This window comes from Suricata suricatta, chromosome 3 (assembly GCF_006229205.1).
Source record: "Suricata suricatta isolate VVHF042 chromosome 3, meerkat_22Aug2017_6uvM2_HiC, whole genome shotgun sequence".
Taxonomy (NCBI): domain Eukaryota; kingdom Metazoa; phylum Chordata; class Mammalia; order Carnivora; family Herpestidae; genus Suricata; species Suricata suricatta.
The window spans coordinates 90,533,457-90,554,626 of NC_043702.1; the positions used below are offsets into that span (position 1 = coordinate 90,533,457).

General features: G+C 35.0%; 1 protein-coding gene and 1 pseudogene across 16 annotated transcripts in view; both read right to left on the reverse strand.

The window, feature by feature from the left end:
- The window catches only part of R3HDM1 (R3H domain containing 1), a 201,029-nt gene that overhangs the window by 96,107 nt on the left and 83,752 nt on the right, over window positions 1-21,170 (reverse strand). For 12 of the 16 annotated variants that reach the window (XM_029934656.1, XM_029934655.1, XM_029934664.1 and 9 more), the window contains 6 exons: window positions 19,258-19,299; window positions 18,703-18,792; window positions 14,408-14,522; window positions 13,270-13,348; window positions 4,206-4,265; window positions 3,981-4,121 (listed from right to left, as the gene is read on the reverse strand). In XM_029934656.1, the coding sequence (XP_029790516.1) occupies window positions 3,981-4,121; window positions 4,206-4,265; window positions 13,270-13,348; window positions 14,408-14,522; window positions 18,703-18,792; window positions 19,258-19,299 (527 nt within the window). Of the gene's footprint in view, window positions 1-3,980; window positions 4,122-4,205; window positions 4,266-13,269; window positions 13,349-14,407; window positions 14,523-18,702; window positions 18,793-19,257; window positions 19,300-21,170 lie in introns of those variants that run through there. The other 4 variants (XM_029934659.1, XM_029934665.1, XM_029934662.1 and 1 more) reach the window with 2 other exon arrangements.
- On the reverse strand, window positions 6,264-7,580 carry LOC115287867 (annotated as a pseudogene).

Consider the following 21,170-nt stretch of genomic DNA (forward strand, 5'->3'; position numbering starts at 1 on the left):
CCGGGTTGTTGACATCCACAACACCACTGGTTCAAGGCTGGAGCGGGTAATTTGCCTATGAGGAAAAGGTAAGTTTGCATTTATTCAATGTGGAGCAGATCTCTAAGGTTTTCTGATTTACAGCCTTCTTCATATTCCAGAAGATATAAAGTAAGAATACAGTGTAACTTCAATGATCTGAATGTCTAGTTATAATTATGCTACTAATCCATTCTTCTTTAAGTACATCATAAATATGACATTTAGCCAAACTTTTGATTACTTTGATAAAGAGAACTCTAGAGCTTTCTGACACCATTCATAGCATTCAAATAACTGAGGTTACACTGTATCGAAAACCTTAGAGAGTCATCAGTCGAAATGTTAGACAAAATGCCTGCTAATGTACATGTGTTTGGGTATCCAGCAGTTCTGAGTAATGCTGAAAGGTATTGGTTAAATGATTTTGAGTTCTATTCAGCTTCAGCTCAGTCATATCGTATGGCTACTATCCTATTTGAGCTACAACTAATTGGGAAATGACTAACCGAAGAGGATATTATTAAAAGGATAAAGAACAGGCAGAGGAAAAATTAAGTGAGATTCACATTTGTAGGTATAATTATCCATAAAGGAAGACAAGGTACTTTTCAAAGATATCTATCTCCATTAATTTAATTTTAATTGTAGGAATAAACATTTAAAAATACTAGGTTCCACCAACATATTTAGTTGACAAAATACTATATGAAATGGATGAAAACCAACTTTATCTCAGTAAACAATATGCAGCTATCAAAGCACAGGCCAGTGCACTTTCAATAATAGCCAAATCATGAAAAGAGCCTAAATGTCCATCAACTGATGAATGGATCAAGAAGATGTGGTGTATATATATACAATGGAGTACTACATGGCAATGAGAAAGAATGAAATCTGGCCATTCAGAGCAAAGTGGATGGACCTCAAGGGTGTCATGCTAAGCGAAATAAGTCAGGTGGAGAGGGACAGATACCATATGTTTTTATTCACAGGTCTAACAGGATAAACCTAACAGAGGACCATGGGGAGGGGAAGTGGGGAAAGAGATTTAGGGAGAGGGAGGGAGGCAAATCATGAGAGACTCCTGAATACTGAAAACAAACTGAAGGCTGAAGGGGGAGGGGGAGAGAGGAAGGGGGGTGATGGTCATGGAGGGGGCCACTTGTGGGGAAGAGCACCGGATGTTATATGGAAACCAACTTGACAATAAACTATAAATAAAAAAAACCAAAAACAAAGTAAAGGCCATTGTAACAGAAGGCACATAAGGTGATAAATACAACCATGCAAAATGAATACTTCATAGATAAGAGGCTAAGAGCAATCTCTATCAAAATAACATCAGCATTCTTCAGAGAGCTAGAACAATTCTAATATGTGCATGGAACCAGAAAAGACCCTGAATAGCCAAAGCAATCCTGAAACAAAAAATCAAAGCTGCAGGCATCACAATTCCAGACTTCAAGCTGCATTATAAAGCTATAATCATTAAGACAGTATGGTACTGGCACAAAAACCAAAACTCAGATCAATGGAACAGAATAGAGAACCCAGAAATAGACACACAAACATATGGCCAAGTAATCTTTGACAAAGCAGTAAAGAATATCCAGTGGAATCAAGACAGTCTCTTTAGCAAATGGTGCTGGGAAAACTGGACAGCAACATTCAGAAAAATGAACCTGGACCACTTTCTTACATCATACACAAAAATAAACTCAAATGGATGAGAGACCTTAACGTTAAGACAGGAAGCCATCAAAATCCTGCAAGAGAAAATAGGCAACAAACAGCCTCTTTGACCTTGGCTGCAACAACTTCTTACTTGACATGTCTCCAGAGGCAAGGGAAACAAAAGCAAAAATGAACTACTGCAACCTCATCAAGAAAGAAAGCCTCTGCAGAACGAAGGAAACAATCAGCAAAACTTAAAAGGCAACCAATGTAATGGGAAAAGATATTTACAAATGACATGCCAGATAAAGGGTTATCCAAAATCTTTAAAGAATTTATCAAACTTAACACCCAAAAAACAAATCATCCAGTGAAGAAATGGACAAAAGACATGAATAGACACTTTTCCAAAGAAGACATCCAGATGGTTTAACCAACACATGAAAAGATGTTCAACATCGCTCAACATTAAGGAAATACAAATCAAAACCACACTGAGATAGCACCTCAAAACTGTCAGAATGGCTAAAATTAACAACTCAGCTAACAACAGATGTTGGTGAGGATGTGGAGAAAGAGGAACCCCTTTGGTTCTGTTGGTGAGAATGCGAACTAGTAGAGTCTCCCTCGAAAATAATATGGGGGTCCCTCAAAAAATTAAATATAGAAATACCTTACAATCCAGCATTTACACTACTAGATATTTATCCAAAGGATATAGGAGTGCTGATTTGAAAGGTGCGTATGTACCTCAATGTTTATGGCAGCACTATCAACCACAGCCAAAGTATGGAAAGAGCCCAAATGTCTATAGACTTGTAAATGGATAAAGAATATGTGGTATATATACATAGTGGAGTATTGCTTAGTGATTAAAAAAAAAACCTTGCCATTTGCAACAATGTGGATGGAACTAGAGTGTGTAATACTAAGTGAAGTAAGTCAGTCAGAGAAAGAAAAATATATTGATTTCACTCATATGTGGAATTTAAGATACAAAACAGATGACTGTAAGGGAAGGGAAGCAAAAATAATATAAAAATAGAGAGGGAGACACACCATAAGAAACTCTTAAATACAGAGAACTGAGGGTTTCTGGCAGGGTGTTGGATGCAGGGAGGGGCAAGAGGGGTGAGGGGCAACAAGGACGACACTTGGGATGAACACTGGGTATTACACGTAAGTGATGAATCACTCATCTCTGTTTCTGAAATTGCTACGACATATGAAAAATAAATAAAATGAAATTACTATGACATTTTATGTTAACTTAGATTTAAATAAAAATAGACCCTAAGAGAAGTATAGCGTCAAGAAAAGCATAAAAATAATTTTAGCACGATCTATATCATTTGAAGCTCCTGCTTCAATTCAACTGCTGCTCATTACCACAGACCCACTGCTCCCACATAGGAAATTGATATAGGAAATTCCAATAGGTAGATTACCATCAGAGTAGAACTTTTAGCTGAACTTAAGTAGCTGCTTTAGGACTAGTTTTAGAAATTGGCAGAAGAGGGGCACCTGGGTGGCTCAGTTGGCTGAGTGTCCAACTCTTGATTTTGGCTCAGGTCATGATCCTAAGGTCATGGGATCAAGGCCTATGTTGGGCTCTGTGCTTAGCATGGAATGTGCGTAGGATATTTTCTGTCTCTCCCCCCACCTTAAAAAAAAAAAAAGAAATAGGCAGGAGAGGTATTGTGTACATGCTAAAATTTTAGGTGCCTCTGTATTGGGCCTTTTAAAGCAAATGGCTATTAACTCCTTAAAAACTTTTCCTCAGTTTAAATGTACATAGCTTGAAAGGGGGCATATAGCATTATGGATAATACTGTATTAACCAACAGTCCCACTTTCTTGAGATCTGTGGGAGAAAGAAGAAAACCAGAGGTTGAAAGGATGGTAAAATGATGGAAGATAAATTGAATGTGAGGGTGTCTAAATCTGCCTTAAAAACACAACAACAAATTTGCCTAAGGTTGTCCACAGCTATCTAAATTACATTAAAAAAAATCGAAGTGAATGGTTTTGAAACATCACTGCTACTATGATTTCTGAAGTTTTTTTATTTTTGCTTTTTAAACCAGTCCTCATTCATCTGCATTATTTTAGTCTAGACTGGTCTATTTTGTATTTGGTACCCTAAAGGTATTTGTGGCCCTATTACATAAGGTTCTCATAAAGCTGCTAAAACCTAAGGAAAAACCTCAGATGAAAGGTGCTGTAAAAAGATAAAGTATGGTTACACACATTCTTAACAAATGCCTATACTTGTTGATACTTACATTCTTGTATTGCTAGTTTTGTTTACTATGACAGACTTCCCACTCTGATCAACATTGTGGTCTAATCCAAAGTAAGCAGCTACTCTGTGTAATAGCATCCTATGGTAAGATGTCATTGGGGGAAATTTTTTACGTGGAGACCTAGAAGTAGAAGAAAAAACTAATTTAGTACATCAAGGAGAACGATGATGACAATTTGTTTTCTTGTTAAATGTCAGGACTTACTCATTATTACCAATGAAATCTAAAATTTCTTGTTCCAATTTCAACAGCATCATTCTGTCCCTGAAACAAAATATGAAGACCCTTATATATAAAACTTAACATTGAAATAATCATAAACACTGAATTATTATGGCTAATTTTTTACCTAAACACTGTACAATAAGGAATATCACAAGCTTAATGCTAGACTATCCAGATGATTTCTAAAAAAGTAATGTTTAAAAAAAATTAAAGATGACTTTCTTCAGTTTATTTTTTATTATGGAAAAGTTCAGACATATACAAATGTTAACAGAACTGTGTAATGAATCTCAATGTAGCCTTTATTCAACTTCAACAATTATCAACACATGGTCATTCTTAAAACAGATATTTTGATCTGCTAAGTGTAACTATATTGGAGTCTTTTCTGTTGGTACATGCATTGTAAGAGCATGTTAATCTTTTACTTTGTTACTAAAGATGAGAAATGGCAAGAAAACAGAACATCTTTAGCTAGGTTCATGACTTTGTTATGCTGAACTCCATAGAAACAGTACTCTAAAGAACATGCACTGCCAGTAACAACAGGAATACTCCTAAGGGAATCTAATGCTAGTATACTGATGGAACTACAGCAGAGAAGTATGAATTACATTGCTAATTCTGACTCAGAAGGAAAAAGCCTTCTCAAATCATTCTGTAAACTTTTATTATGTATTTTTAAGACTTGGGAAATTTTTGCCATAAAAATAAAAATGAACTGCAGGCCTTCAACATGAAAAATAAATAAGGGCTCCAGGGAGTACCCGCATGTGCTCCTTTAGTCCGCTAGAGTCCTATTTAACACACATATGCTGTAACAATAAATGGTATCACTACTTCCCAAAGGACTTCCTTGCTCACATACCAAGAACATGGCTTAAAAGAGTATTCTTGTGCTCACTGGAAATTTCATGTGCTTGTGAAATTAAAAACAAACACACCCAGAGAACCTTAAAACCAGAAGTAGCTTCACAAATCATTCAGTTCCATCCCTGATCAAGAAAACTAGGCCAAAGGTTAATGTTTCCCTCTCAAATAAGTAATACATAGTAGATCCCTCTCAGACTCTAACAGAGGAGAGAGAATGTACTGCCCCTGCTTAAACTGCCTAAAGTCTATACTATACATCGGCCCTGAGTTTGACCCTTCCTCTTCATTGCAAAGAAGTCTCATAAAACCAAGTAATATTTTTGATCATACATTTTTTATATGAGTTGAAAAACCAAGAGAAAAACATACCTACCTGGTGACTGCAAACCCAAAGGTCAAATGGGATTAACATTTTAACACAAATTCTAGTGAAATTCAATTCTACCCCCAAACCTGGTTCTTCTTTAGGATTCCTCCACTTAGTAGTAAGCAGCACTATCTTTTACCCAGTATACTATAGTTAAGAAGCATTTTTGGCTTGTTACAGTCCTTTTTCTAATTCTCCAATGCAGTTAATTACTACAAGGTTGGTTTTTTTTAAATTCTTTTAATGTTTATTTTTGAGAGAGAGACAGGGAGTGAGAGAGTGAGCGAGCAAGCGAGCAAGCGAGCAAGCAGGGGAGGGGCAGAGAGAGAGGAAGACACAGAATCTGAACCAGGCTCTAGTTTCTAAACTGTCAGCACAGAGCCTGACACAGGGCTTAAACCCACGAGCTGTGAGATCATGACCTGAGCCAAAGTCAGATGCCCAACCAACTGAGCCACCCAGGCGCTCCACTAATGCAAGTTTTACCTACCTTCTACCTACTTTTCTTTTATTTCCAGTGCTGTTACCCTGGATCCAAGCAAGCAAGATCTCTGGCTTGACAACTTTAACAGCAGTCTATTGTTTCTCTGTGTCTTCTCTCATTCCCTCCTTATCTAGTCTACCTGGAATGTCCCTAATGATCTTTTATTTTATTTATTTATTTATTTTTTTATAGGAAGAAATAACTTTATTTTAAACAGGTTCAGTGGTATGCATGCTTTAGCAAAGGCTGGTTTTAACAGTTGTTTCATTTCAAACATGAATTGATGTATAAATTTGACACTGTTTAGCAATAATCAGCTTTTGCTAAAATGTATTAAATCTATGAATAACAATTTCGACATCTCTTGCACTCTTATTTAGAAGTTAAATTTTCATCACAAGAAGATGAGAATAACCTTACAGTTTCTAAAAAGGTAATGAATTGTGGAATATATTCAACAGTATTGCTTTGAAATTATATCCTAGGCTGTTAAGAGAAATTATAACTCCAGCAATGTTTTATTTAACTGATATTATTCAGTCATCTTCAACTGTTGGCCTGATGGTTACTCCTCTTCTTATTTGACCCCAACCAATTAAACGCCAATGCTTCTCCACTCTTCAGCTAAGGGCAATTTTTTCTCCTACTTCTGTACATACCGGATTAGTGAGAACTATTTTACCCAAATCAGCCTTGACTGCACTAACTCTTCCTCCTGTTGACAGGGACCCTATGTTCACCATAAGCACTTCATTCTTAGAGAGCTTTTGCACCTTTGCTGCTTTTTTGTCTCCTTCTGTGCGTACGCCTAGAAGTCGTCTAAGTAGGAAATAGGAGATTTCTAATTCTGTGAAGATCTCTGGTAAAGCTCCAACTGCACCAAGCACCTGTCCTACCATTCTGTCAGCCCGACACAAAGTAGGGTCAATTTTTGTTCCAACTCCTTTGGAAACGATACCAGGTCTAACTTCTATCTCTTGGCCCACCTTTAATATACCCTTTAAAATACTACCGCCAGCCACACCACCTTTAAGGTCATCAACCTCACAGCCAGGTTTGTTGACATCGAAAGACCTAATAACAATAAGTCGAGGTTCTGAAGTGAAGTCTCTTAGAGGTACTGGAATTTTCTTTACAATATACTCACAGACAACTTCAATATTATATGTCAGTTGAGCAAAAACTGGAATAATAGGAGCTCCTTCTGCTACTGTACCTTGTACAAATGCAAGTATCTGTTCATACTGTTCTTTAGCCTGACTCTCCTTTACCAAATCAATTTTATTTTGCAGAATCAAAATATGTTTCAGTTTCATTATTTCTATGGTAGCCAGATGTTCAGAAGTCTGAGGTTGAGGACAAGATTCATTACCAGCTGACTAATTTGAAGTTCCCTTTGGTCCCTGGAATGTCTGTAGGAAACTCATCAGGTGTACTACTTCCACAAGATCTATAGCATTCTGGCCGAGGACAACTTGCATCATCAAGTTTATAAATCTATGTTAATTGTGGCTTGCCTGCTGATGACTTCCTGTGAAAGTGGAGTCACCTTGGTAACATCCAAGGTGGCGAGATCCTGGCGAGAAAGATGCGGCTGCCCCAGAGTCACTCCAGCCTCGCCTCCAGCCATCATGCTCCCCTAATGATCTTTTAAAACCAGATGTGTGATGGGGCACCAGGATGGCTCAGTTGGTTAAGTGTCTGATTTAGGCTCAGGTCATGATCTCACAGTATGTGAGTTCAAGCCTCGTGACAGGCTCTGTGCTGACAGCTCAGAGCCTGGAGCCTGCTTTGGATTCTGTGTCTCCCTCTCTCTGACCCTCCACTGCTCACACGGTCTCTCTCTCAAAAATAAACTTAAAAAAACAACGCATGTGTGACCACATGTTATTGCCTTGGTTAAAATTTATCACAGGCTTCCCACTACTCTGAGGTTAGAAATAAACATCTGTAATGGGGTGTACAAAGTAGGCATGATTTGGTCTTTATCTCTTTAGAGATATCTTCTCCTTAATCACAAAACTCTTACCATTTTGGCTATCTCTGTCTTGCCAAGTTCCTTCTTGTCTCAGGTTACCTGAACATGATGTTTCCTTTGCCTCCAACTTCCTATTTCTTAGAACCTGTTTCTTTCATACTTTTCTTTAAAAGCATTTAATACAATTACCTTTGTATAATTATTTGGACTATATAAAAAGCTCAACAAATGTATCTGTATGGAATCAATTAATCAAATTATTTCACCCATAAAGTCTTTTACTTTTTTTTCCCGAAAGTTTTTTGGAAAATTTTTACTTTCCTGAGATTTTTTCTTACCCTCCCCCCGAAAGGACTTATTTACATAACTGTAAGTCTCTCTTTTCATCTATCCTTTTGAGTGCAGTAGGTCTTGAGATGATCTAAATCTCAGTAATTTTCTTTATGCATTTTATTTTAGTTACTTACTGTTATAAACAAAAAGGAATCTGAGGCAGACAATTTATTAAGCATTCATGAAACAGTATTTTCAACTTGGTCTTCTGTTTCACAGGTAAATGCAAACATGTAATAAAGGTAGTAAATCAATTGCTTTTAAAGCCAGTATGGAGGTTAAAACACATGAGTAGTAAAAGCAATTATACCTACAAAAATCAATCGCAATATATAAGGATACAAAATGTGGTATCATATACATAAAACATGGCGGGGGGTAGTAGTAAAAATGTACTGCTTTTAGAATGTGTTCAAACTTAAGTGGCCAACAACTTCATATACACTGCTATATGCATGTTGTATATGGGCATAACAATAACTAAAAATCAAAAACCTACACTAAATGCACACACAGAAAAAGAAAGGAACCCAAGTATACCACTAATCAAAGTCATCAAACCACAAGGGAAGAGAGCAAGAGAAAAAGAAAGGAACAGAGAACTACAATAATGACCACAAAACAAGTAACAATAACAAAAAAAAGCCTTTAAGTATATCCCTATCAATAATTACTTTAAATGTAAATAGAGTAAATACTTCAATCAAAACACACAGGGTAGGTGGCTGGATAAAAAAACCAGGATCCATCTATACACTATCTAATTTCAGACCTAAAGACATGGGCATACTGAAAGTGAAGGAATGGAAAAACATTGACCATGCAAATGGAAACAGGAAACAAACAAACAAACAAACAAACAAACCACCACCACCACCCAGGGTAAAAGTACTTCTATCAGGAATGATAGGAAAAAAATAAAATTTGTTTTCTGTAGCCAAAAGATCTGTGAAATGTGTTTCAGTGAATGTATTGCCACTGAGAAGAAATTTGTTACTCCATGAAAGAAAAATCTAACAATTTTACTAGCCATTGATACAAATTCAGGGTGTTTTTCCTTTTCCCCCCTTTCATATGTAGATCTATGGATTGCAGAGGATTTCTTATCATTATCTGGACCACTTACAAAATAAAATAAATGCTCCTGCCTGGTTTACTAAACTTTTAGTTACTAAGAAGTATAACTTGTTAGAAAACTAAGACTGGTAATTTCCCTAAATTCCTAAAATTTACACTTCCTGCCTTTATCCACTATAGCTTAGTCCAGGCTTCCTATAATCTATAGTCAAGTTTAGATATGTTGGTGATGATCATAACTTAAAAGATAATAATCCTTTACAGAAGCACTGAATATAGGACTCTAACAGATCTACAAATTTCTTAAGGTTCAGCACATGTACCTAAAAGTGGTCATACTTAGTGAAATTATTGTATAATCTTTTAAAGAGAACCAATGTATGCTAATATTCAAAAAATAATAAGAACAGAGATCTTAAACTGATCAATAAGCTACTACCTACACCGAAGAGGAAACAATCTTTCAGTTATCAGTGTTCTAGTCATTAGACCGGAAATAACTTTTGAGAAGCTATATGCAGCAAGCATACCAGTGGCAAATAAAAAAGCAGAAAACAGTAATGCTTCCATTTGACCACCTCTGCCTTCCCAATATTCCATACGAAGTTGGTCAAACATGTATAACAGATTATGACTAGTTAACACAGCCTCTACAAATATTTCTTGCAAACAGGAATTCCAGATAAATTATTATTTAACATCTGGAGTTAAGTTTATTTGGCTGAGAATAAGATAAAGATTTAATGATAAGAAAAATTCTGAAATGAAAGGTTGACTAAGTTTTTACATCACAAAAAATATATCTGCTTAAAATCTAGAAGAATTCTCTGAGCAATATTCAATCTTGAAAGTTTTAGTGGAAACTTGCCATATTTATACTACTTCTGTACCACGTAGATCTGGCAACTGATTGTATTTCATTGAGAGAACACGGAGTCATTAGTTATTTCTTACAAAAAATATTTCTTCTCACAAAATTTAACATTAGCTACAACTTTCTAAACCATATCAACATTAATAATATATATTAGCCATTACATGAATTATTTATGTTTCTTCAAATATAAATGCAAACACAGGAAAAATATAAAGTACTGATAATGCTACAACATGGATGAAACTTGGTAATACCATGCTAAGTGAATGAAGCCAGCCCACAAAAGACATATACATGATTTCATTCATATAAGATGTCCAAAACAGGAAAATCTGTAGAGATATAAAGTAGACTAGTGCTCAGAGCACAAAACGGTGATAGCTATAACGAATAGGAGGTTTCTTTTTGGGGTGATGAAAAAGTTCTAAAATTGCCTGTAATGGTGGCTCTACATATCTGTAAATATACTAAAAACCGTTAAATTGTACACTTAAAAATACATATGCAGATAACTCCAAACTTTTGTATTTTAGAAGAAAGCAGAGAACTGTACAACAGAAAAATATTTTGGGACATATAAAAATAGATTCCTAATTGTTATGATTACTAAGGTTTCTCCTATGGGTTCAGAGAAATGAAAAATTCTACCCGTCTAGCATCCTATCTTGTTTTACAGAAATTAGGTATGTGTTTTCTATCCCCAACCCACGGAGTTCTGGTTTTCCTCACCCCTCACCCCAAATGAAACAATTTATTAAAATAGCCAAGAACTTCCTAATTTCTTAATCTAAATGGACTGGTTTTGGTACTTCTATTTTCATGTCTCTGTGTTATTTTATCTTCCATTAAACAGCTCCCCCCATCCCACCCCTTGCCCAACTTCTAAGATAAATGTTCTCATGATTCTTCTGTTTTTAGAACTTAGTCTCTTTCTTTCATCATCTGCCTTTTCTATATTGTCTTTCCACAGAATTTTTTCCTTGTCATTTACTTCATCTCTTAGGGCAAACTCATCCTTCTCAAGCTTCATCTCTACTAGTGACTCCTAAACCTATTGCTCAAATCTCATACACATGAAAACCAGAGCCTTTTAACTGCTGAGAGATCACAACTCCTGTTTCTTCATCAGGCACCTCAAACTATATTTATAACATAACATGTCCAATTCCACTGAGGCTTGCCCCTCACCCACTTTCTCAGTTAATGAGACTGTCAGGCTAGCCAGAAACCTAGTAGCTATTTTGTCCTCCTCCATCACATCATGACCAGTCTATATCCAAACGATCACTAGGTCCTGCCTTGATACTTCCTAAATATCTTTCAAACATGTCCTTTCCTCTCTATTCTTCTCCATGGTGTCCTATTCACATTCTTTGTTGGCTCCTCACTGCCAAAGTAAGCTTTCTAAAATACAAATCTGATTACGGCATTACCCTATCCAAAATTCTTTAGTTACTCTTCAATTTAGCACACCATACTCAGTACTTCTTAAATGGTGCACTACTGACTATTTTTCATGGTTTATTACAGTCTTACAGGTCTCTTTAGGATCCCTGGCATCCCAGCAGCACTCCACACTCACGGGATTCACCACCCCACAGTGTTGGTACAATCCTAGGTTGAGAACAACTGGATATGGTCTGTCTTCATACCTCACCAACACCTTTCCCATCACTGTCTAGAATCCCTTGCCACATGTCTCCTTGATAGACTTTCCTTGGACATAGCACTTCCTTTCTCATACTACTGTGCTCTGTCAGTGCACTTATATCTATCTTAGAATGCCTTTCTCATGCTTCTCTATATGGATACATTCCATTTAACGCACTATGAATTTAAGGCTCAGCCCAGGGATTACTTTTTCAGTGAAGCCTTCCATTATCCTTTCCAAAAGAGGTTGGGGCTCCCTCCTTGTGTTTTTAAAGCATCTCCAAAACCTTCTTTTACAACCTCAACTCGATTTTTAATGATACATTCTATGTCTTTTCCTAGCTCAGACACAGTGAATACGTTAAGGCAGGGATTATATCTTCATCTTTCTATCTACAGTATTTTTAGCACAAAGCCTGGAACATGACAGATGCTTAGTAAATGCCTGTTTAATGAACTAATGAATTAATCATTCTGTTGTGACCACCACTGAGGAATAAACTTGAACTGAAGAAAAGAAAAGTCAGGCAGACCTGTCTTAGTTTCTTCCTCACTCCGTACTATACTCCTTCAGCCCCGTATACAAGGAGACCACTGACAGAAAACCAAGATGATATTCAATACAATAAATCCTGAAGAAAATAAAGATTATTTTGAAGTATGACATGATATAAGCCTCAAAGAGACTAGAGAGAGTTATTTCTGTTATCTTCCATGTGTATATACCCAAAGAAAGTGTTTTACTTTCATTTTAATGGATGCTAAGTATCTGGGAAGCTAATATCTGGAGGAGGAATTCTTAGCCTTGGAGTCTTCTACCCCATGAAGTGCTTGTAAGATACTTTGTAGCTAAGACTTTTTGTGGGGAGAAGGCCACAAAGGGGTCACTGATGTGCCAGAAAGTTAGTGTGTATTCATTAGGACCCTGGCAACACAAAGGGTTTCACAGTGACCCATATGAGGACCTTAAAAATCTTTAGGTTGAAGGTTAATACACTAGAATGAACAAAAATTCTGCATTTAGCTAATTTCAAAAACTCAAAATGAATACACTAAGTTCTTATTTGGTTGAGTGTATTATTGTAAGGGAATTTTTCTTTTCCACAATTCATAATTATCTCTCTACCTCAATTAAGAGTCAAAATATCTTGGTGATTCTGTATTTCCAAAAATTCCTACAAAAAAATGAATTATTTTTGTATCATGGAATATGAATCATGTAAAAAAATATTTATACATGTGCATACAGTAGACCAACAAGATCTTAGCCCCAGGAAACTAAAATGTTTCTGGTGTGCTTTAAACACTACAATCTTATTCTAATATTCCTACTAAGTAATGAAAACAAACATAGCAAAATTATGGTACTCCAAGCAATGTAAACCTTATAAATTTAATTTTTACCTGGGATTGTTTTTTAATGTATTTACTAAAAATTCATGTAGATCTATGCCAGTTGAATCAGTGTATTCTTGACTGGAATCTAAAAAACAATAACACAAAAACCCAGTATAAAGTTGTTTGAAAACAAATCCTTTTCCCTTTCACACAAGATGAATATTTTAAACAAAATGAGATGCCCCACATGGGAAAAAAAATGGTAAGAAAGGCAGAGAGAATTTATGATGAACTCAGATGACCACAAGCTTTCTACTCTCATACAATGAGCATGACATATTTATATAACAGCATGTACATGCATATTCTTCAATTTTTTTCTCTCACACATGCCAGTTTAATTTACTCTAAAGTCTTTAAAGATCCTTTTATATACTCATCACAGTTCTCATGATCAAAAATGCCTCAAGTGAAAAATTCAAATGAATTGAATAATTATCCACATTTAGCACAAATTAAGACAGCTTAGTTCAGTTATGAATATAAGTAGAGGCAATAATTTGGAAATAGGTAGGAATTCTATTTCTGAAAGAGCAGTTAGATTTGATCAGGTCTATCAACAAAGGCTTGCTTTCAAAATAGTTTTTCAGATATTTATGTTTAAATTCTTCCCCTTAAATGTAATATACTTACACTGTTTGTAATACTGGCCAATGTAACTGGTTTTACAAATTAAAGAAGTACTCTTATTAACTTGAAATGCTAGAAGATGAAGTTCCTTGAAATTTGTTACTCAAGATAAACCTTCTGGGTTTCCAAGAATATTCTTACTGGATACCGAATATTTTGGCAGCTTGTTGTATCACACAGAATTAAAGACTAATATTATTTTTAGCAGAACCAAGTATTCAAATTATACTGATTCCAGTCTTTCATTAGGACAGACTGGTAAGAGGTCAATACAGTGATTCTGCTTCAGTGATTCTGGCATTTGTTGCAGTTTTTCGGCTGAAGCATCTTACCGATGTTCAGAATCGTGTTATGCCATTTTGTCCGGATGAGCAAATTATTTTGACATCCCTGCAGTCTGTTCTGTTATCATTTTTACTAGAGATATACTATATATAAAGTTTCAAGGGACAAAGAATGGAATAATTGACGGTAAAATTAAAATTTTGTTTGAAAACAGAAATAAATTGCAAACCTCTTGATAACATTTTTCTGGGCAATTTATCACTGGCTTTTTCTTTTTCGGCTTCATCTTTTGAGGGCTTCTCCTCTTTTTCAAATGATTGCGTTAACTGGATCTGAATTTTCTCCTGTTGGAAGGCAAAATCAAGTTATAAATGAAAACATAGAACAATTCAGTTAATACCACACATTTACTTTTTTGAGTAACAAAACTCTGGAGGAGAAAAAGGATAAAGATTTTTTATGTTAACCAATTAGACTCTTCACACTGGAATACAACTTAATATTTTATGACTTTTATCAAAATCTTGATAAAAATGTTAAAATTAATGTTTTGAGTTCAATATGCCTATTTAAACATATCCTCATAATTACTTTAGAGAAATAAATATTTTCTATATCACTCTGAATGTATCTACTTATAATAAAACCCCTAGAGGATCAGAAGCAAGGTCTTCTTAGCCTGTTTTTGTACTGGAGATACCATGGCCAAACAAAAGAATAATGACCAACAATCATGACAATAAGGATGAGTGTTAAGTCAACACTTAACAAAAAAAAGAAAAAAAGTTTTTTGAGTATCCATTATAATCTCACACTCTTCCATTCTCTTGCCATATAAAAATGTAAGTACAAATTTTCCAAAACCAAATTCACACATCTGATTATTTTCTACTTATGACTGACATATTACTGTTCCTCCTTCAATCACCACAACGTTTTAGAAAGGTTTCAAACAAGATTGTTTTCCTTCTAGATGTGTAATATTTATAGAATATATTCTATAAAACATATTTATATGTTCTATAAAACATATAAATTCTATAAAACATATTCTATAAAACAGAAAAAGATAAGGAATTCTACATTCCATTTCAAAAATAATAACATTTCATGTAATTGTAGAACCCAAAGAAAATACTGGAAATTAATTTATATAACCTAAAAAGGTAAAAAAGAAAAATCACAAAGCTCTGTTTACTCAGACAAAGTCATAAAGTTAGAATAATTTCCAGACCATGTCTACTAAAGATGGAGGTATGACGTTTTTGTAGACTAAATGATACTCTTATTTAGTGATGAAAAACTCTGATCTGTTACCTCACTTTTCTCGGTGATGGCTGTGGTGGAAATAGCTATAATAAGTCAACATCAAAAAGGATATAAATTTCAGGAGTTGAACTTGCAGCCACAAGAATTTTATTAATCTTTTTTTACACATGTAATTTTTTTGGAAAGAATATTTGGCAGAATTTCTGCTCAAATATATATATGTACTTTTTCCTACAGGGTTGCTGACTATTTTTATCTCCTTTTTCTTCTGCTTCCTCTTTCATCTCAGTTCAAATTTGTGCTTAGAATATAGGGCAATGCTCTGCACTGGCAATTTTTACCAGAATGATGAACATCTGCTTTATGCCATCCTTTGTCTTGCTTACCAAACTTCATATATTAATCAACTCCATACATTTCATCAACTGGGAAGTCATTTTTCTCATTAGACTCATTTTCTAATCCACTTTCCTTATTCTATTCCTAAATGTAAAACAGGTATTTAAAAATGAATCCCAGAGCTAGGTTTCAGAAGTAGAGTATTACAGAAGTTTACCTGACTTAGAAATTTTACTGCTATCTCAAGAATAATCTACAGAATCCAGGTTGGAAGATTTCACATTTAGGCCTTAACTAAAAAGCAGCCTCCACTGACTATCAGATTTCATTTCTAAATTCCCTTCCTGAAGCCCTACATTTTAATTACAGATATTAAACTATTTTATCAAGATGTATTTAAAAATACAGTAGGCTTCATACACCATGCACTAAAAGGCCTTGCTTTTAGTAGCAAATAGACGAGACATATTTAAAAACCCAGTAGTCCTTTTAAATGAACTCTTCTGACTATAAATAACTGGAAGGATAGCAACATCTCCACAGGAAGCTATAATTCCTTTACTCTTCATTCTGTCATTGACATCTGTTACTGAGGTCACTTCCCTCTCATAAGCTCTCATCAGACACAAGTGACATCTCTCTTTTAATTGCCTCTCAACCTTTTGACTAATGAGTTTTATTCCAGAGTAATTCCTCAAAAATCACATTCTGAAGCAGGCATTATTAGTTGCAAAATGTCCCTACTGCCAAGAATTAGATAACAGCACATTTCACGAGAAACAGTTTATTTTCTAATTTCCATTCAGGTGCAATTTAGTTAACTCAAGGCTTGGAAGAAGATGACTTTCTACTAAAAGGAATGAATATCTTTTCCTCAGAGAGAATAATAATGAGTTACTATCTGAAAATTAAAAAAATTATTGTATCCGAGAGAAACTGAGAAAGAATCTATTAAGTGGAATACTGAACTCTGGTATAAATACCTTATTCATCATTCATATGCTGTAACTTAGTTTCTGAACTTTATATAAACACAAAAATTATTATGTGATCAATAATGTATACATTAATATACAACATAACTCCTGATATTAATTTTTTCACATTAATTTTCATTAGACATATGTATGGAGCACTGTGAGAATTTTCCCTCCAGTATTTTTCAGGTCAGGTTAAAATGTACAAAGATCACATTACCCTTTTTCACATAAAGTATGCATTTTTTCTGTACTAATAGTCTTATGAATAACCCTTTTCATTTCCTCAATATCCCTGGACTAATTCCAGGAGGCTAAGATGGTATAACAGTTTGGTCAATGAAATGAAGAAATGAATTTTCAAAAGACATTACAAAATCCACCGCTCCGCCTTGTACACATGTATTCTTTACTCCGACTTGCATAAAATAACTTTTAAAACTGCTATTTCAAAAAACAATTTCATTGATTTCTTCTTCCAAAATATACCATAACTCTCTCCCTAATTAACAACCATGTAAAAGCCAAAGAAAGGCTAACATTAAAAATGTTCTCTGGGCAATAGTTCTTAATAAAACTTTTTGATTGTATTTCTGATTCTTGCTAGAAAGTTCATTATTACTAAAGCATATCTATTTTATAGGATAAATACACAGAGCTATCTTCTATGTATAAAGCTTGAATCCTATGTTCTTGACACTTGAACAAATTTCAAAGGAAACTAATTTTTGTACATTCTTCAATGACAATAAAATAATTTATTTTCAAAACCTTCCTTTTCTTGTATTTTGGAAACAAAGAAGTGAAGTGCTTTTAAAAATAACCAACATGTTCTAAACATGTGACAACTATCTCTCATATCTATAATAGACTTTTGAGGGCATCAGCTTCTAAATCAAGGTAAAGTAAAACAATCTTTTTTTTTTTTTGAATTAACAAATGTACAATTGGGGCATTTATTAAAAAAAAAAAAAAGGGATGTACAACCTGTCATGGCCTTCCCCCCCTGCTTTCCACATTTTAGTTACAGTTTCTTAACTCAACATTTACCAGTGTGATAACTCAATGACTCAACAGTTGTTTCAATTCTTTGAAAATTACTATTGATACAGAAGGGGATATCAGGCTGCTCAAACTCTTAAGAAGTAGAACAAACTACCAACAGGCAGTTATTACACTGATTAAAAAATTGGTTAAGGGTCCTAAATTACTTATGGATAAATGTCCAAAGGTAACATGAGACAAAGATCAATGTATAGCTAAGATTACCAGAAAAGTAAAGTCATAGCATTAAAAATATATATATAAAAGGCAAACTGAACCATTTGCTTGAACCTCAGTTGTTTAATATTTTACAAGCACAGACAGAAGAGAAATTAGAAGTATTAAACTACTAAAGCCAACCTAACTAGAAAACTGTCTTCAGCATGCATTCAGGTTAATAAGTAAAATAATATATCAAGCCAAAGTCTTGGGTAGTCTTCTCTTCACACACAAGCAGTAAGTGTTTAGAAAATTTATAAAAGTCAAAATAAAAAGGGCAAATTTCATCAAGTATGCTCAGTAGAAGTACTACTTTAATATTTTATAACTTTCCAATAGTAATTTATAATCCCTTAAAGTCATATTCTCAGCTAATTATATAATCCCTAAACTCTTCCAGAGAGAATCCACGGCACCAAGTCTTAGAATGAAGCAACAAGGTTTTTCCGACTTTTATCTGTATCTTCGGTGGTATTATAAAAACAATTTTACTCATTTAAAATAAAGAAAACAAATGAAAATGCATACATAATGCACACACATGCATATACAACTTTTATTTAACCTTATGAAAAAATAATTTCCAGGAAGCAGGTTATTGTACCATGCCTTTAAAAGCAAATTTTTTGGTTTTGTTTTCTTTGGTTTTTTTGTGTTGGTTTTTTTTTTTTTTTACCTGGTTATCCTGTGTTATCTCTGCTGTAGGGGGTGGTGGAGATTCTTCACATACTGCAAGGCTCCGAACTAGCTTTAACTTTGAGCTTGACTAAAGAAAAGTATTTAAAATTAACACTACATTTCACAAATCTAGGGCATATCCAAAAGCCCCCTAGAGTTTAAGTTTCTTTATAGTTTCTGCAATGTATAAAAGTGAATGTATAAAAGGTGAAATGCGCAAATACATCATTAAATACCACTAAAACCCTTTGTTAAGAGGGAAAACAAATATAGTTTGGACAACTATAGCAAGAGCAAGAATGGGACTAATTCCAATTTCAAAAAACAAAGAATGGTGAGAAAGCCATTCTCTCTATAGACAGAACCATTAAAGATAAAAAAGCAATGCATAAAAGCGACTAGGCAAGACAAAAACCCCAAATAAAACAAAATAAGCTTTCTGCCCCAAACAAAATATGACAAAACTAAACTGAATGCAGCGCTGTATGAAAACAAGGATTCATCAAGCATGAAGGAAGGCCCTTGGCATGCCAGCACAAAATATTTACTATACCTTAGACCTTTTTCCTGTCTGTCCAAAGGACTGCAATGGCCGCTGAACACACAAGAAAGATTTGTATTAAATTTCATACTGAAACAAAATGTTTGTTGCTTAACTCATAATCCTAAACCACAGAGAAACTACCTGCACAAAGTATTAGAAATGAGGAAATCAAAGTTGGTTTTAAGTAAAAAAGTACTGATTCCTCCCAGAATCACACTTACAGAAGATTCTCTAAAATCCTGTGGGGTCATCTAGGTGGCTCAGTCAGTTGAGCGTCTGACTTCAGCTGAGGTCATGATCTCATGGATTTTGAGTTCAAGCCCTGCGTAAGGCTCACTGTTGTCAACCTGTCAGCGCAGAGCCTGCTTTGGATCTTCTGTCCCTTTCTCCCTACCCGTCCCTGACACGTGCTCTCCCCAAAATAAATAATAAAATATTTTAAAAAATCCTTTTGTGGGTATTTTGGTATTTTCTTTAAGTCAGCAAATGGCCAAAATTTCCATTTAACTGAGCTAAATGAACTTATAAAGTAACTAATTAGATAGTACTAAAATAAATTATACCTCTTAAGTATTTTGTAATGTAGTACACTTTAGCTAAGGTTAGGATAAACACACACACACACACACACACACACACAAGGGATTTTAAGGAACTATGCTTAAGTTTCCAAACTTTTTCAAACTAAGTTTCAAACTTAGTTTTTCCAAACTAAGAATGTTTCAAATGCACATTGAGTCAGAGTACAACCACCTATCTACTGAGTCTTTTTAACACTATAAAGAAGTACACTACCAGTTTATTAATGATGGAATACTATTTGCCTGGTCTAGGGTAAGGCAAAGAAGCAGGAAGAGGGCAAGTACAATATGCATTTCATTCAGCATGACTGTGAGATCACACGACCTGGACACCTGTTGGGGCAACCAGCTCTAGTTTGTGACACCAGGCTTTGGTGTGGGAAAGCAGCTGAAGTGCCTGTGAACTGAAGCCAGATAGTTTTTTTTTTTTTTTTTTAAGTTTAGAATGTTTTTTGAGAGAGAGAGAGAGAGAGAGCACGCACGAGCACGTGTGCACAAGAGCAAGCTGGGAAAGGACAGAGAGGCAGACACAGAATCCAAAGCAGCTCCAAGCTCTGAGCTGTCAGCACAGAGCTTGATATGGGACTCAAATCCATGAACCGTGAGATCATGAACTGAGTCAGAGTCGGATACCCAACGACTGAGCCATCTGAGCGCCCCCGGATAGGTGTTAAACACATTTTACTTCTTCCTACCTCCTTCCAATCTACCTCTCAACTCCAATCCCCAACAGGTATCTATCATTCATAAACATTAAAATCAGGAAGCTAGTTTGGTACCAAACATAAAACAGGTAAAAAAAAAAAAAGTCCTTAATGCCTAAATTAGTATGCCTCACTTATGAAAAAAAAAAAGCCACTATTTCATTTTAACATCCAAAAAAAGTCTCGTGTAAAACCAACAGAAATGGGAATCTGGGGACTCCTGAGTGACTCAGTAGGTTGAGCATCCGACTCTTGGTTTTCGCTCAGGTCATGATCTCACAGTGGTGAGACTGAACCTCACGTTGGGCCTCAAGCTGGGCACAGAAACTGTTTAAGATTCTCTCCCACTTGCTCACTCTTTCTAAAAAAATAAATAAACAAATAAATAAATAAATAAATAAGGAAGAGGAAGTAGAAGAAGAAATGAGAATCTGCATTACCAGTATGTTCCAGTCCCCATTTTGTGTCCAAAGTTGTTGAAAGATAAGCACTATATTGTATTTTGGGGATTTTGACTCTGGATTACCACAGTCCTTTAGCAATGGCAACAAAAGGAAAATAGAAAAAAAAAAAAAAGGAAAATGTCTTCCCATTTCTTATAAAAAAGAAAACGGCCTGTAAGTGCACACAGATGCGC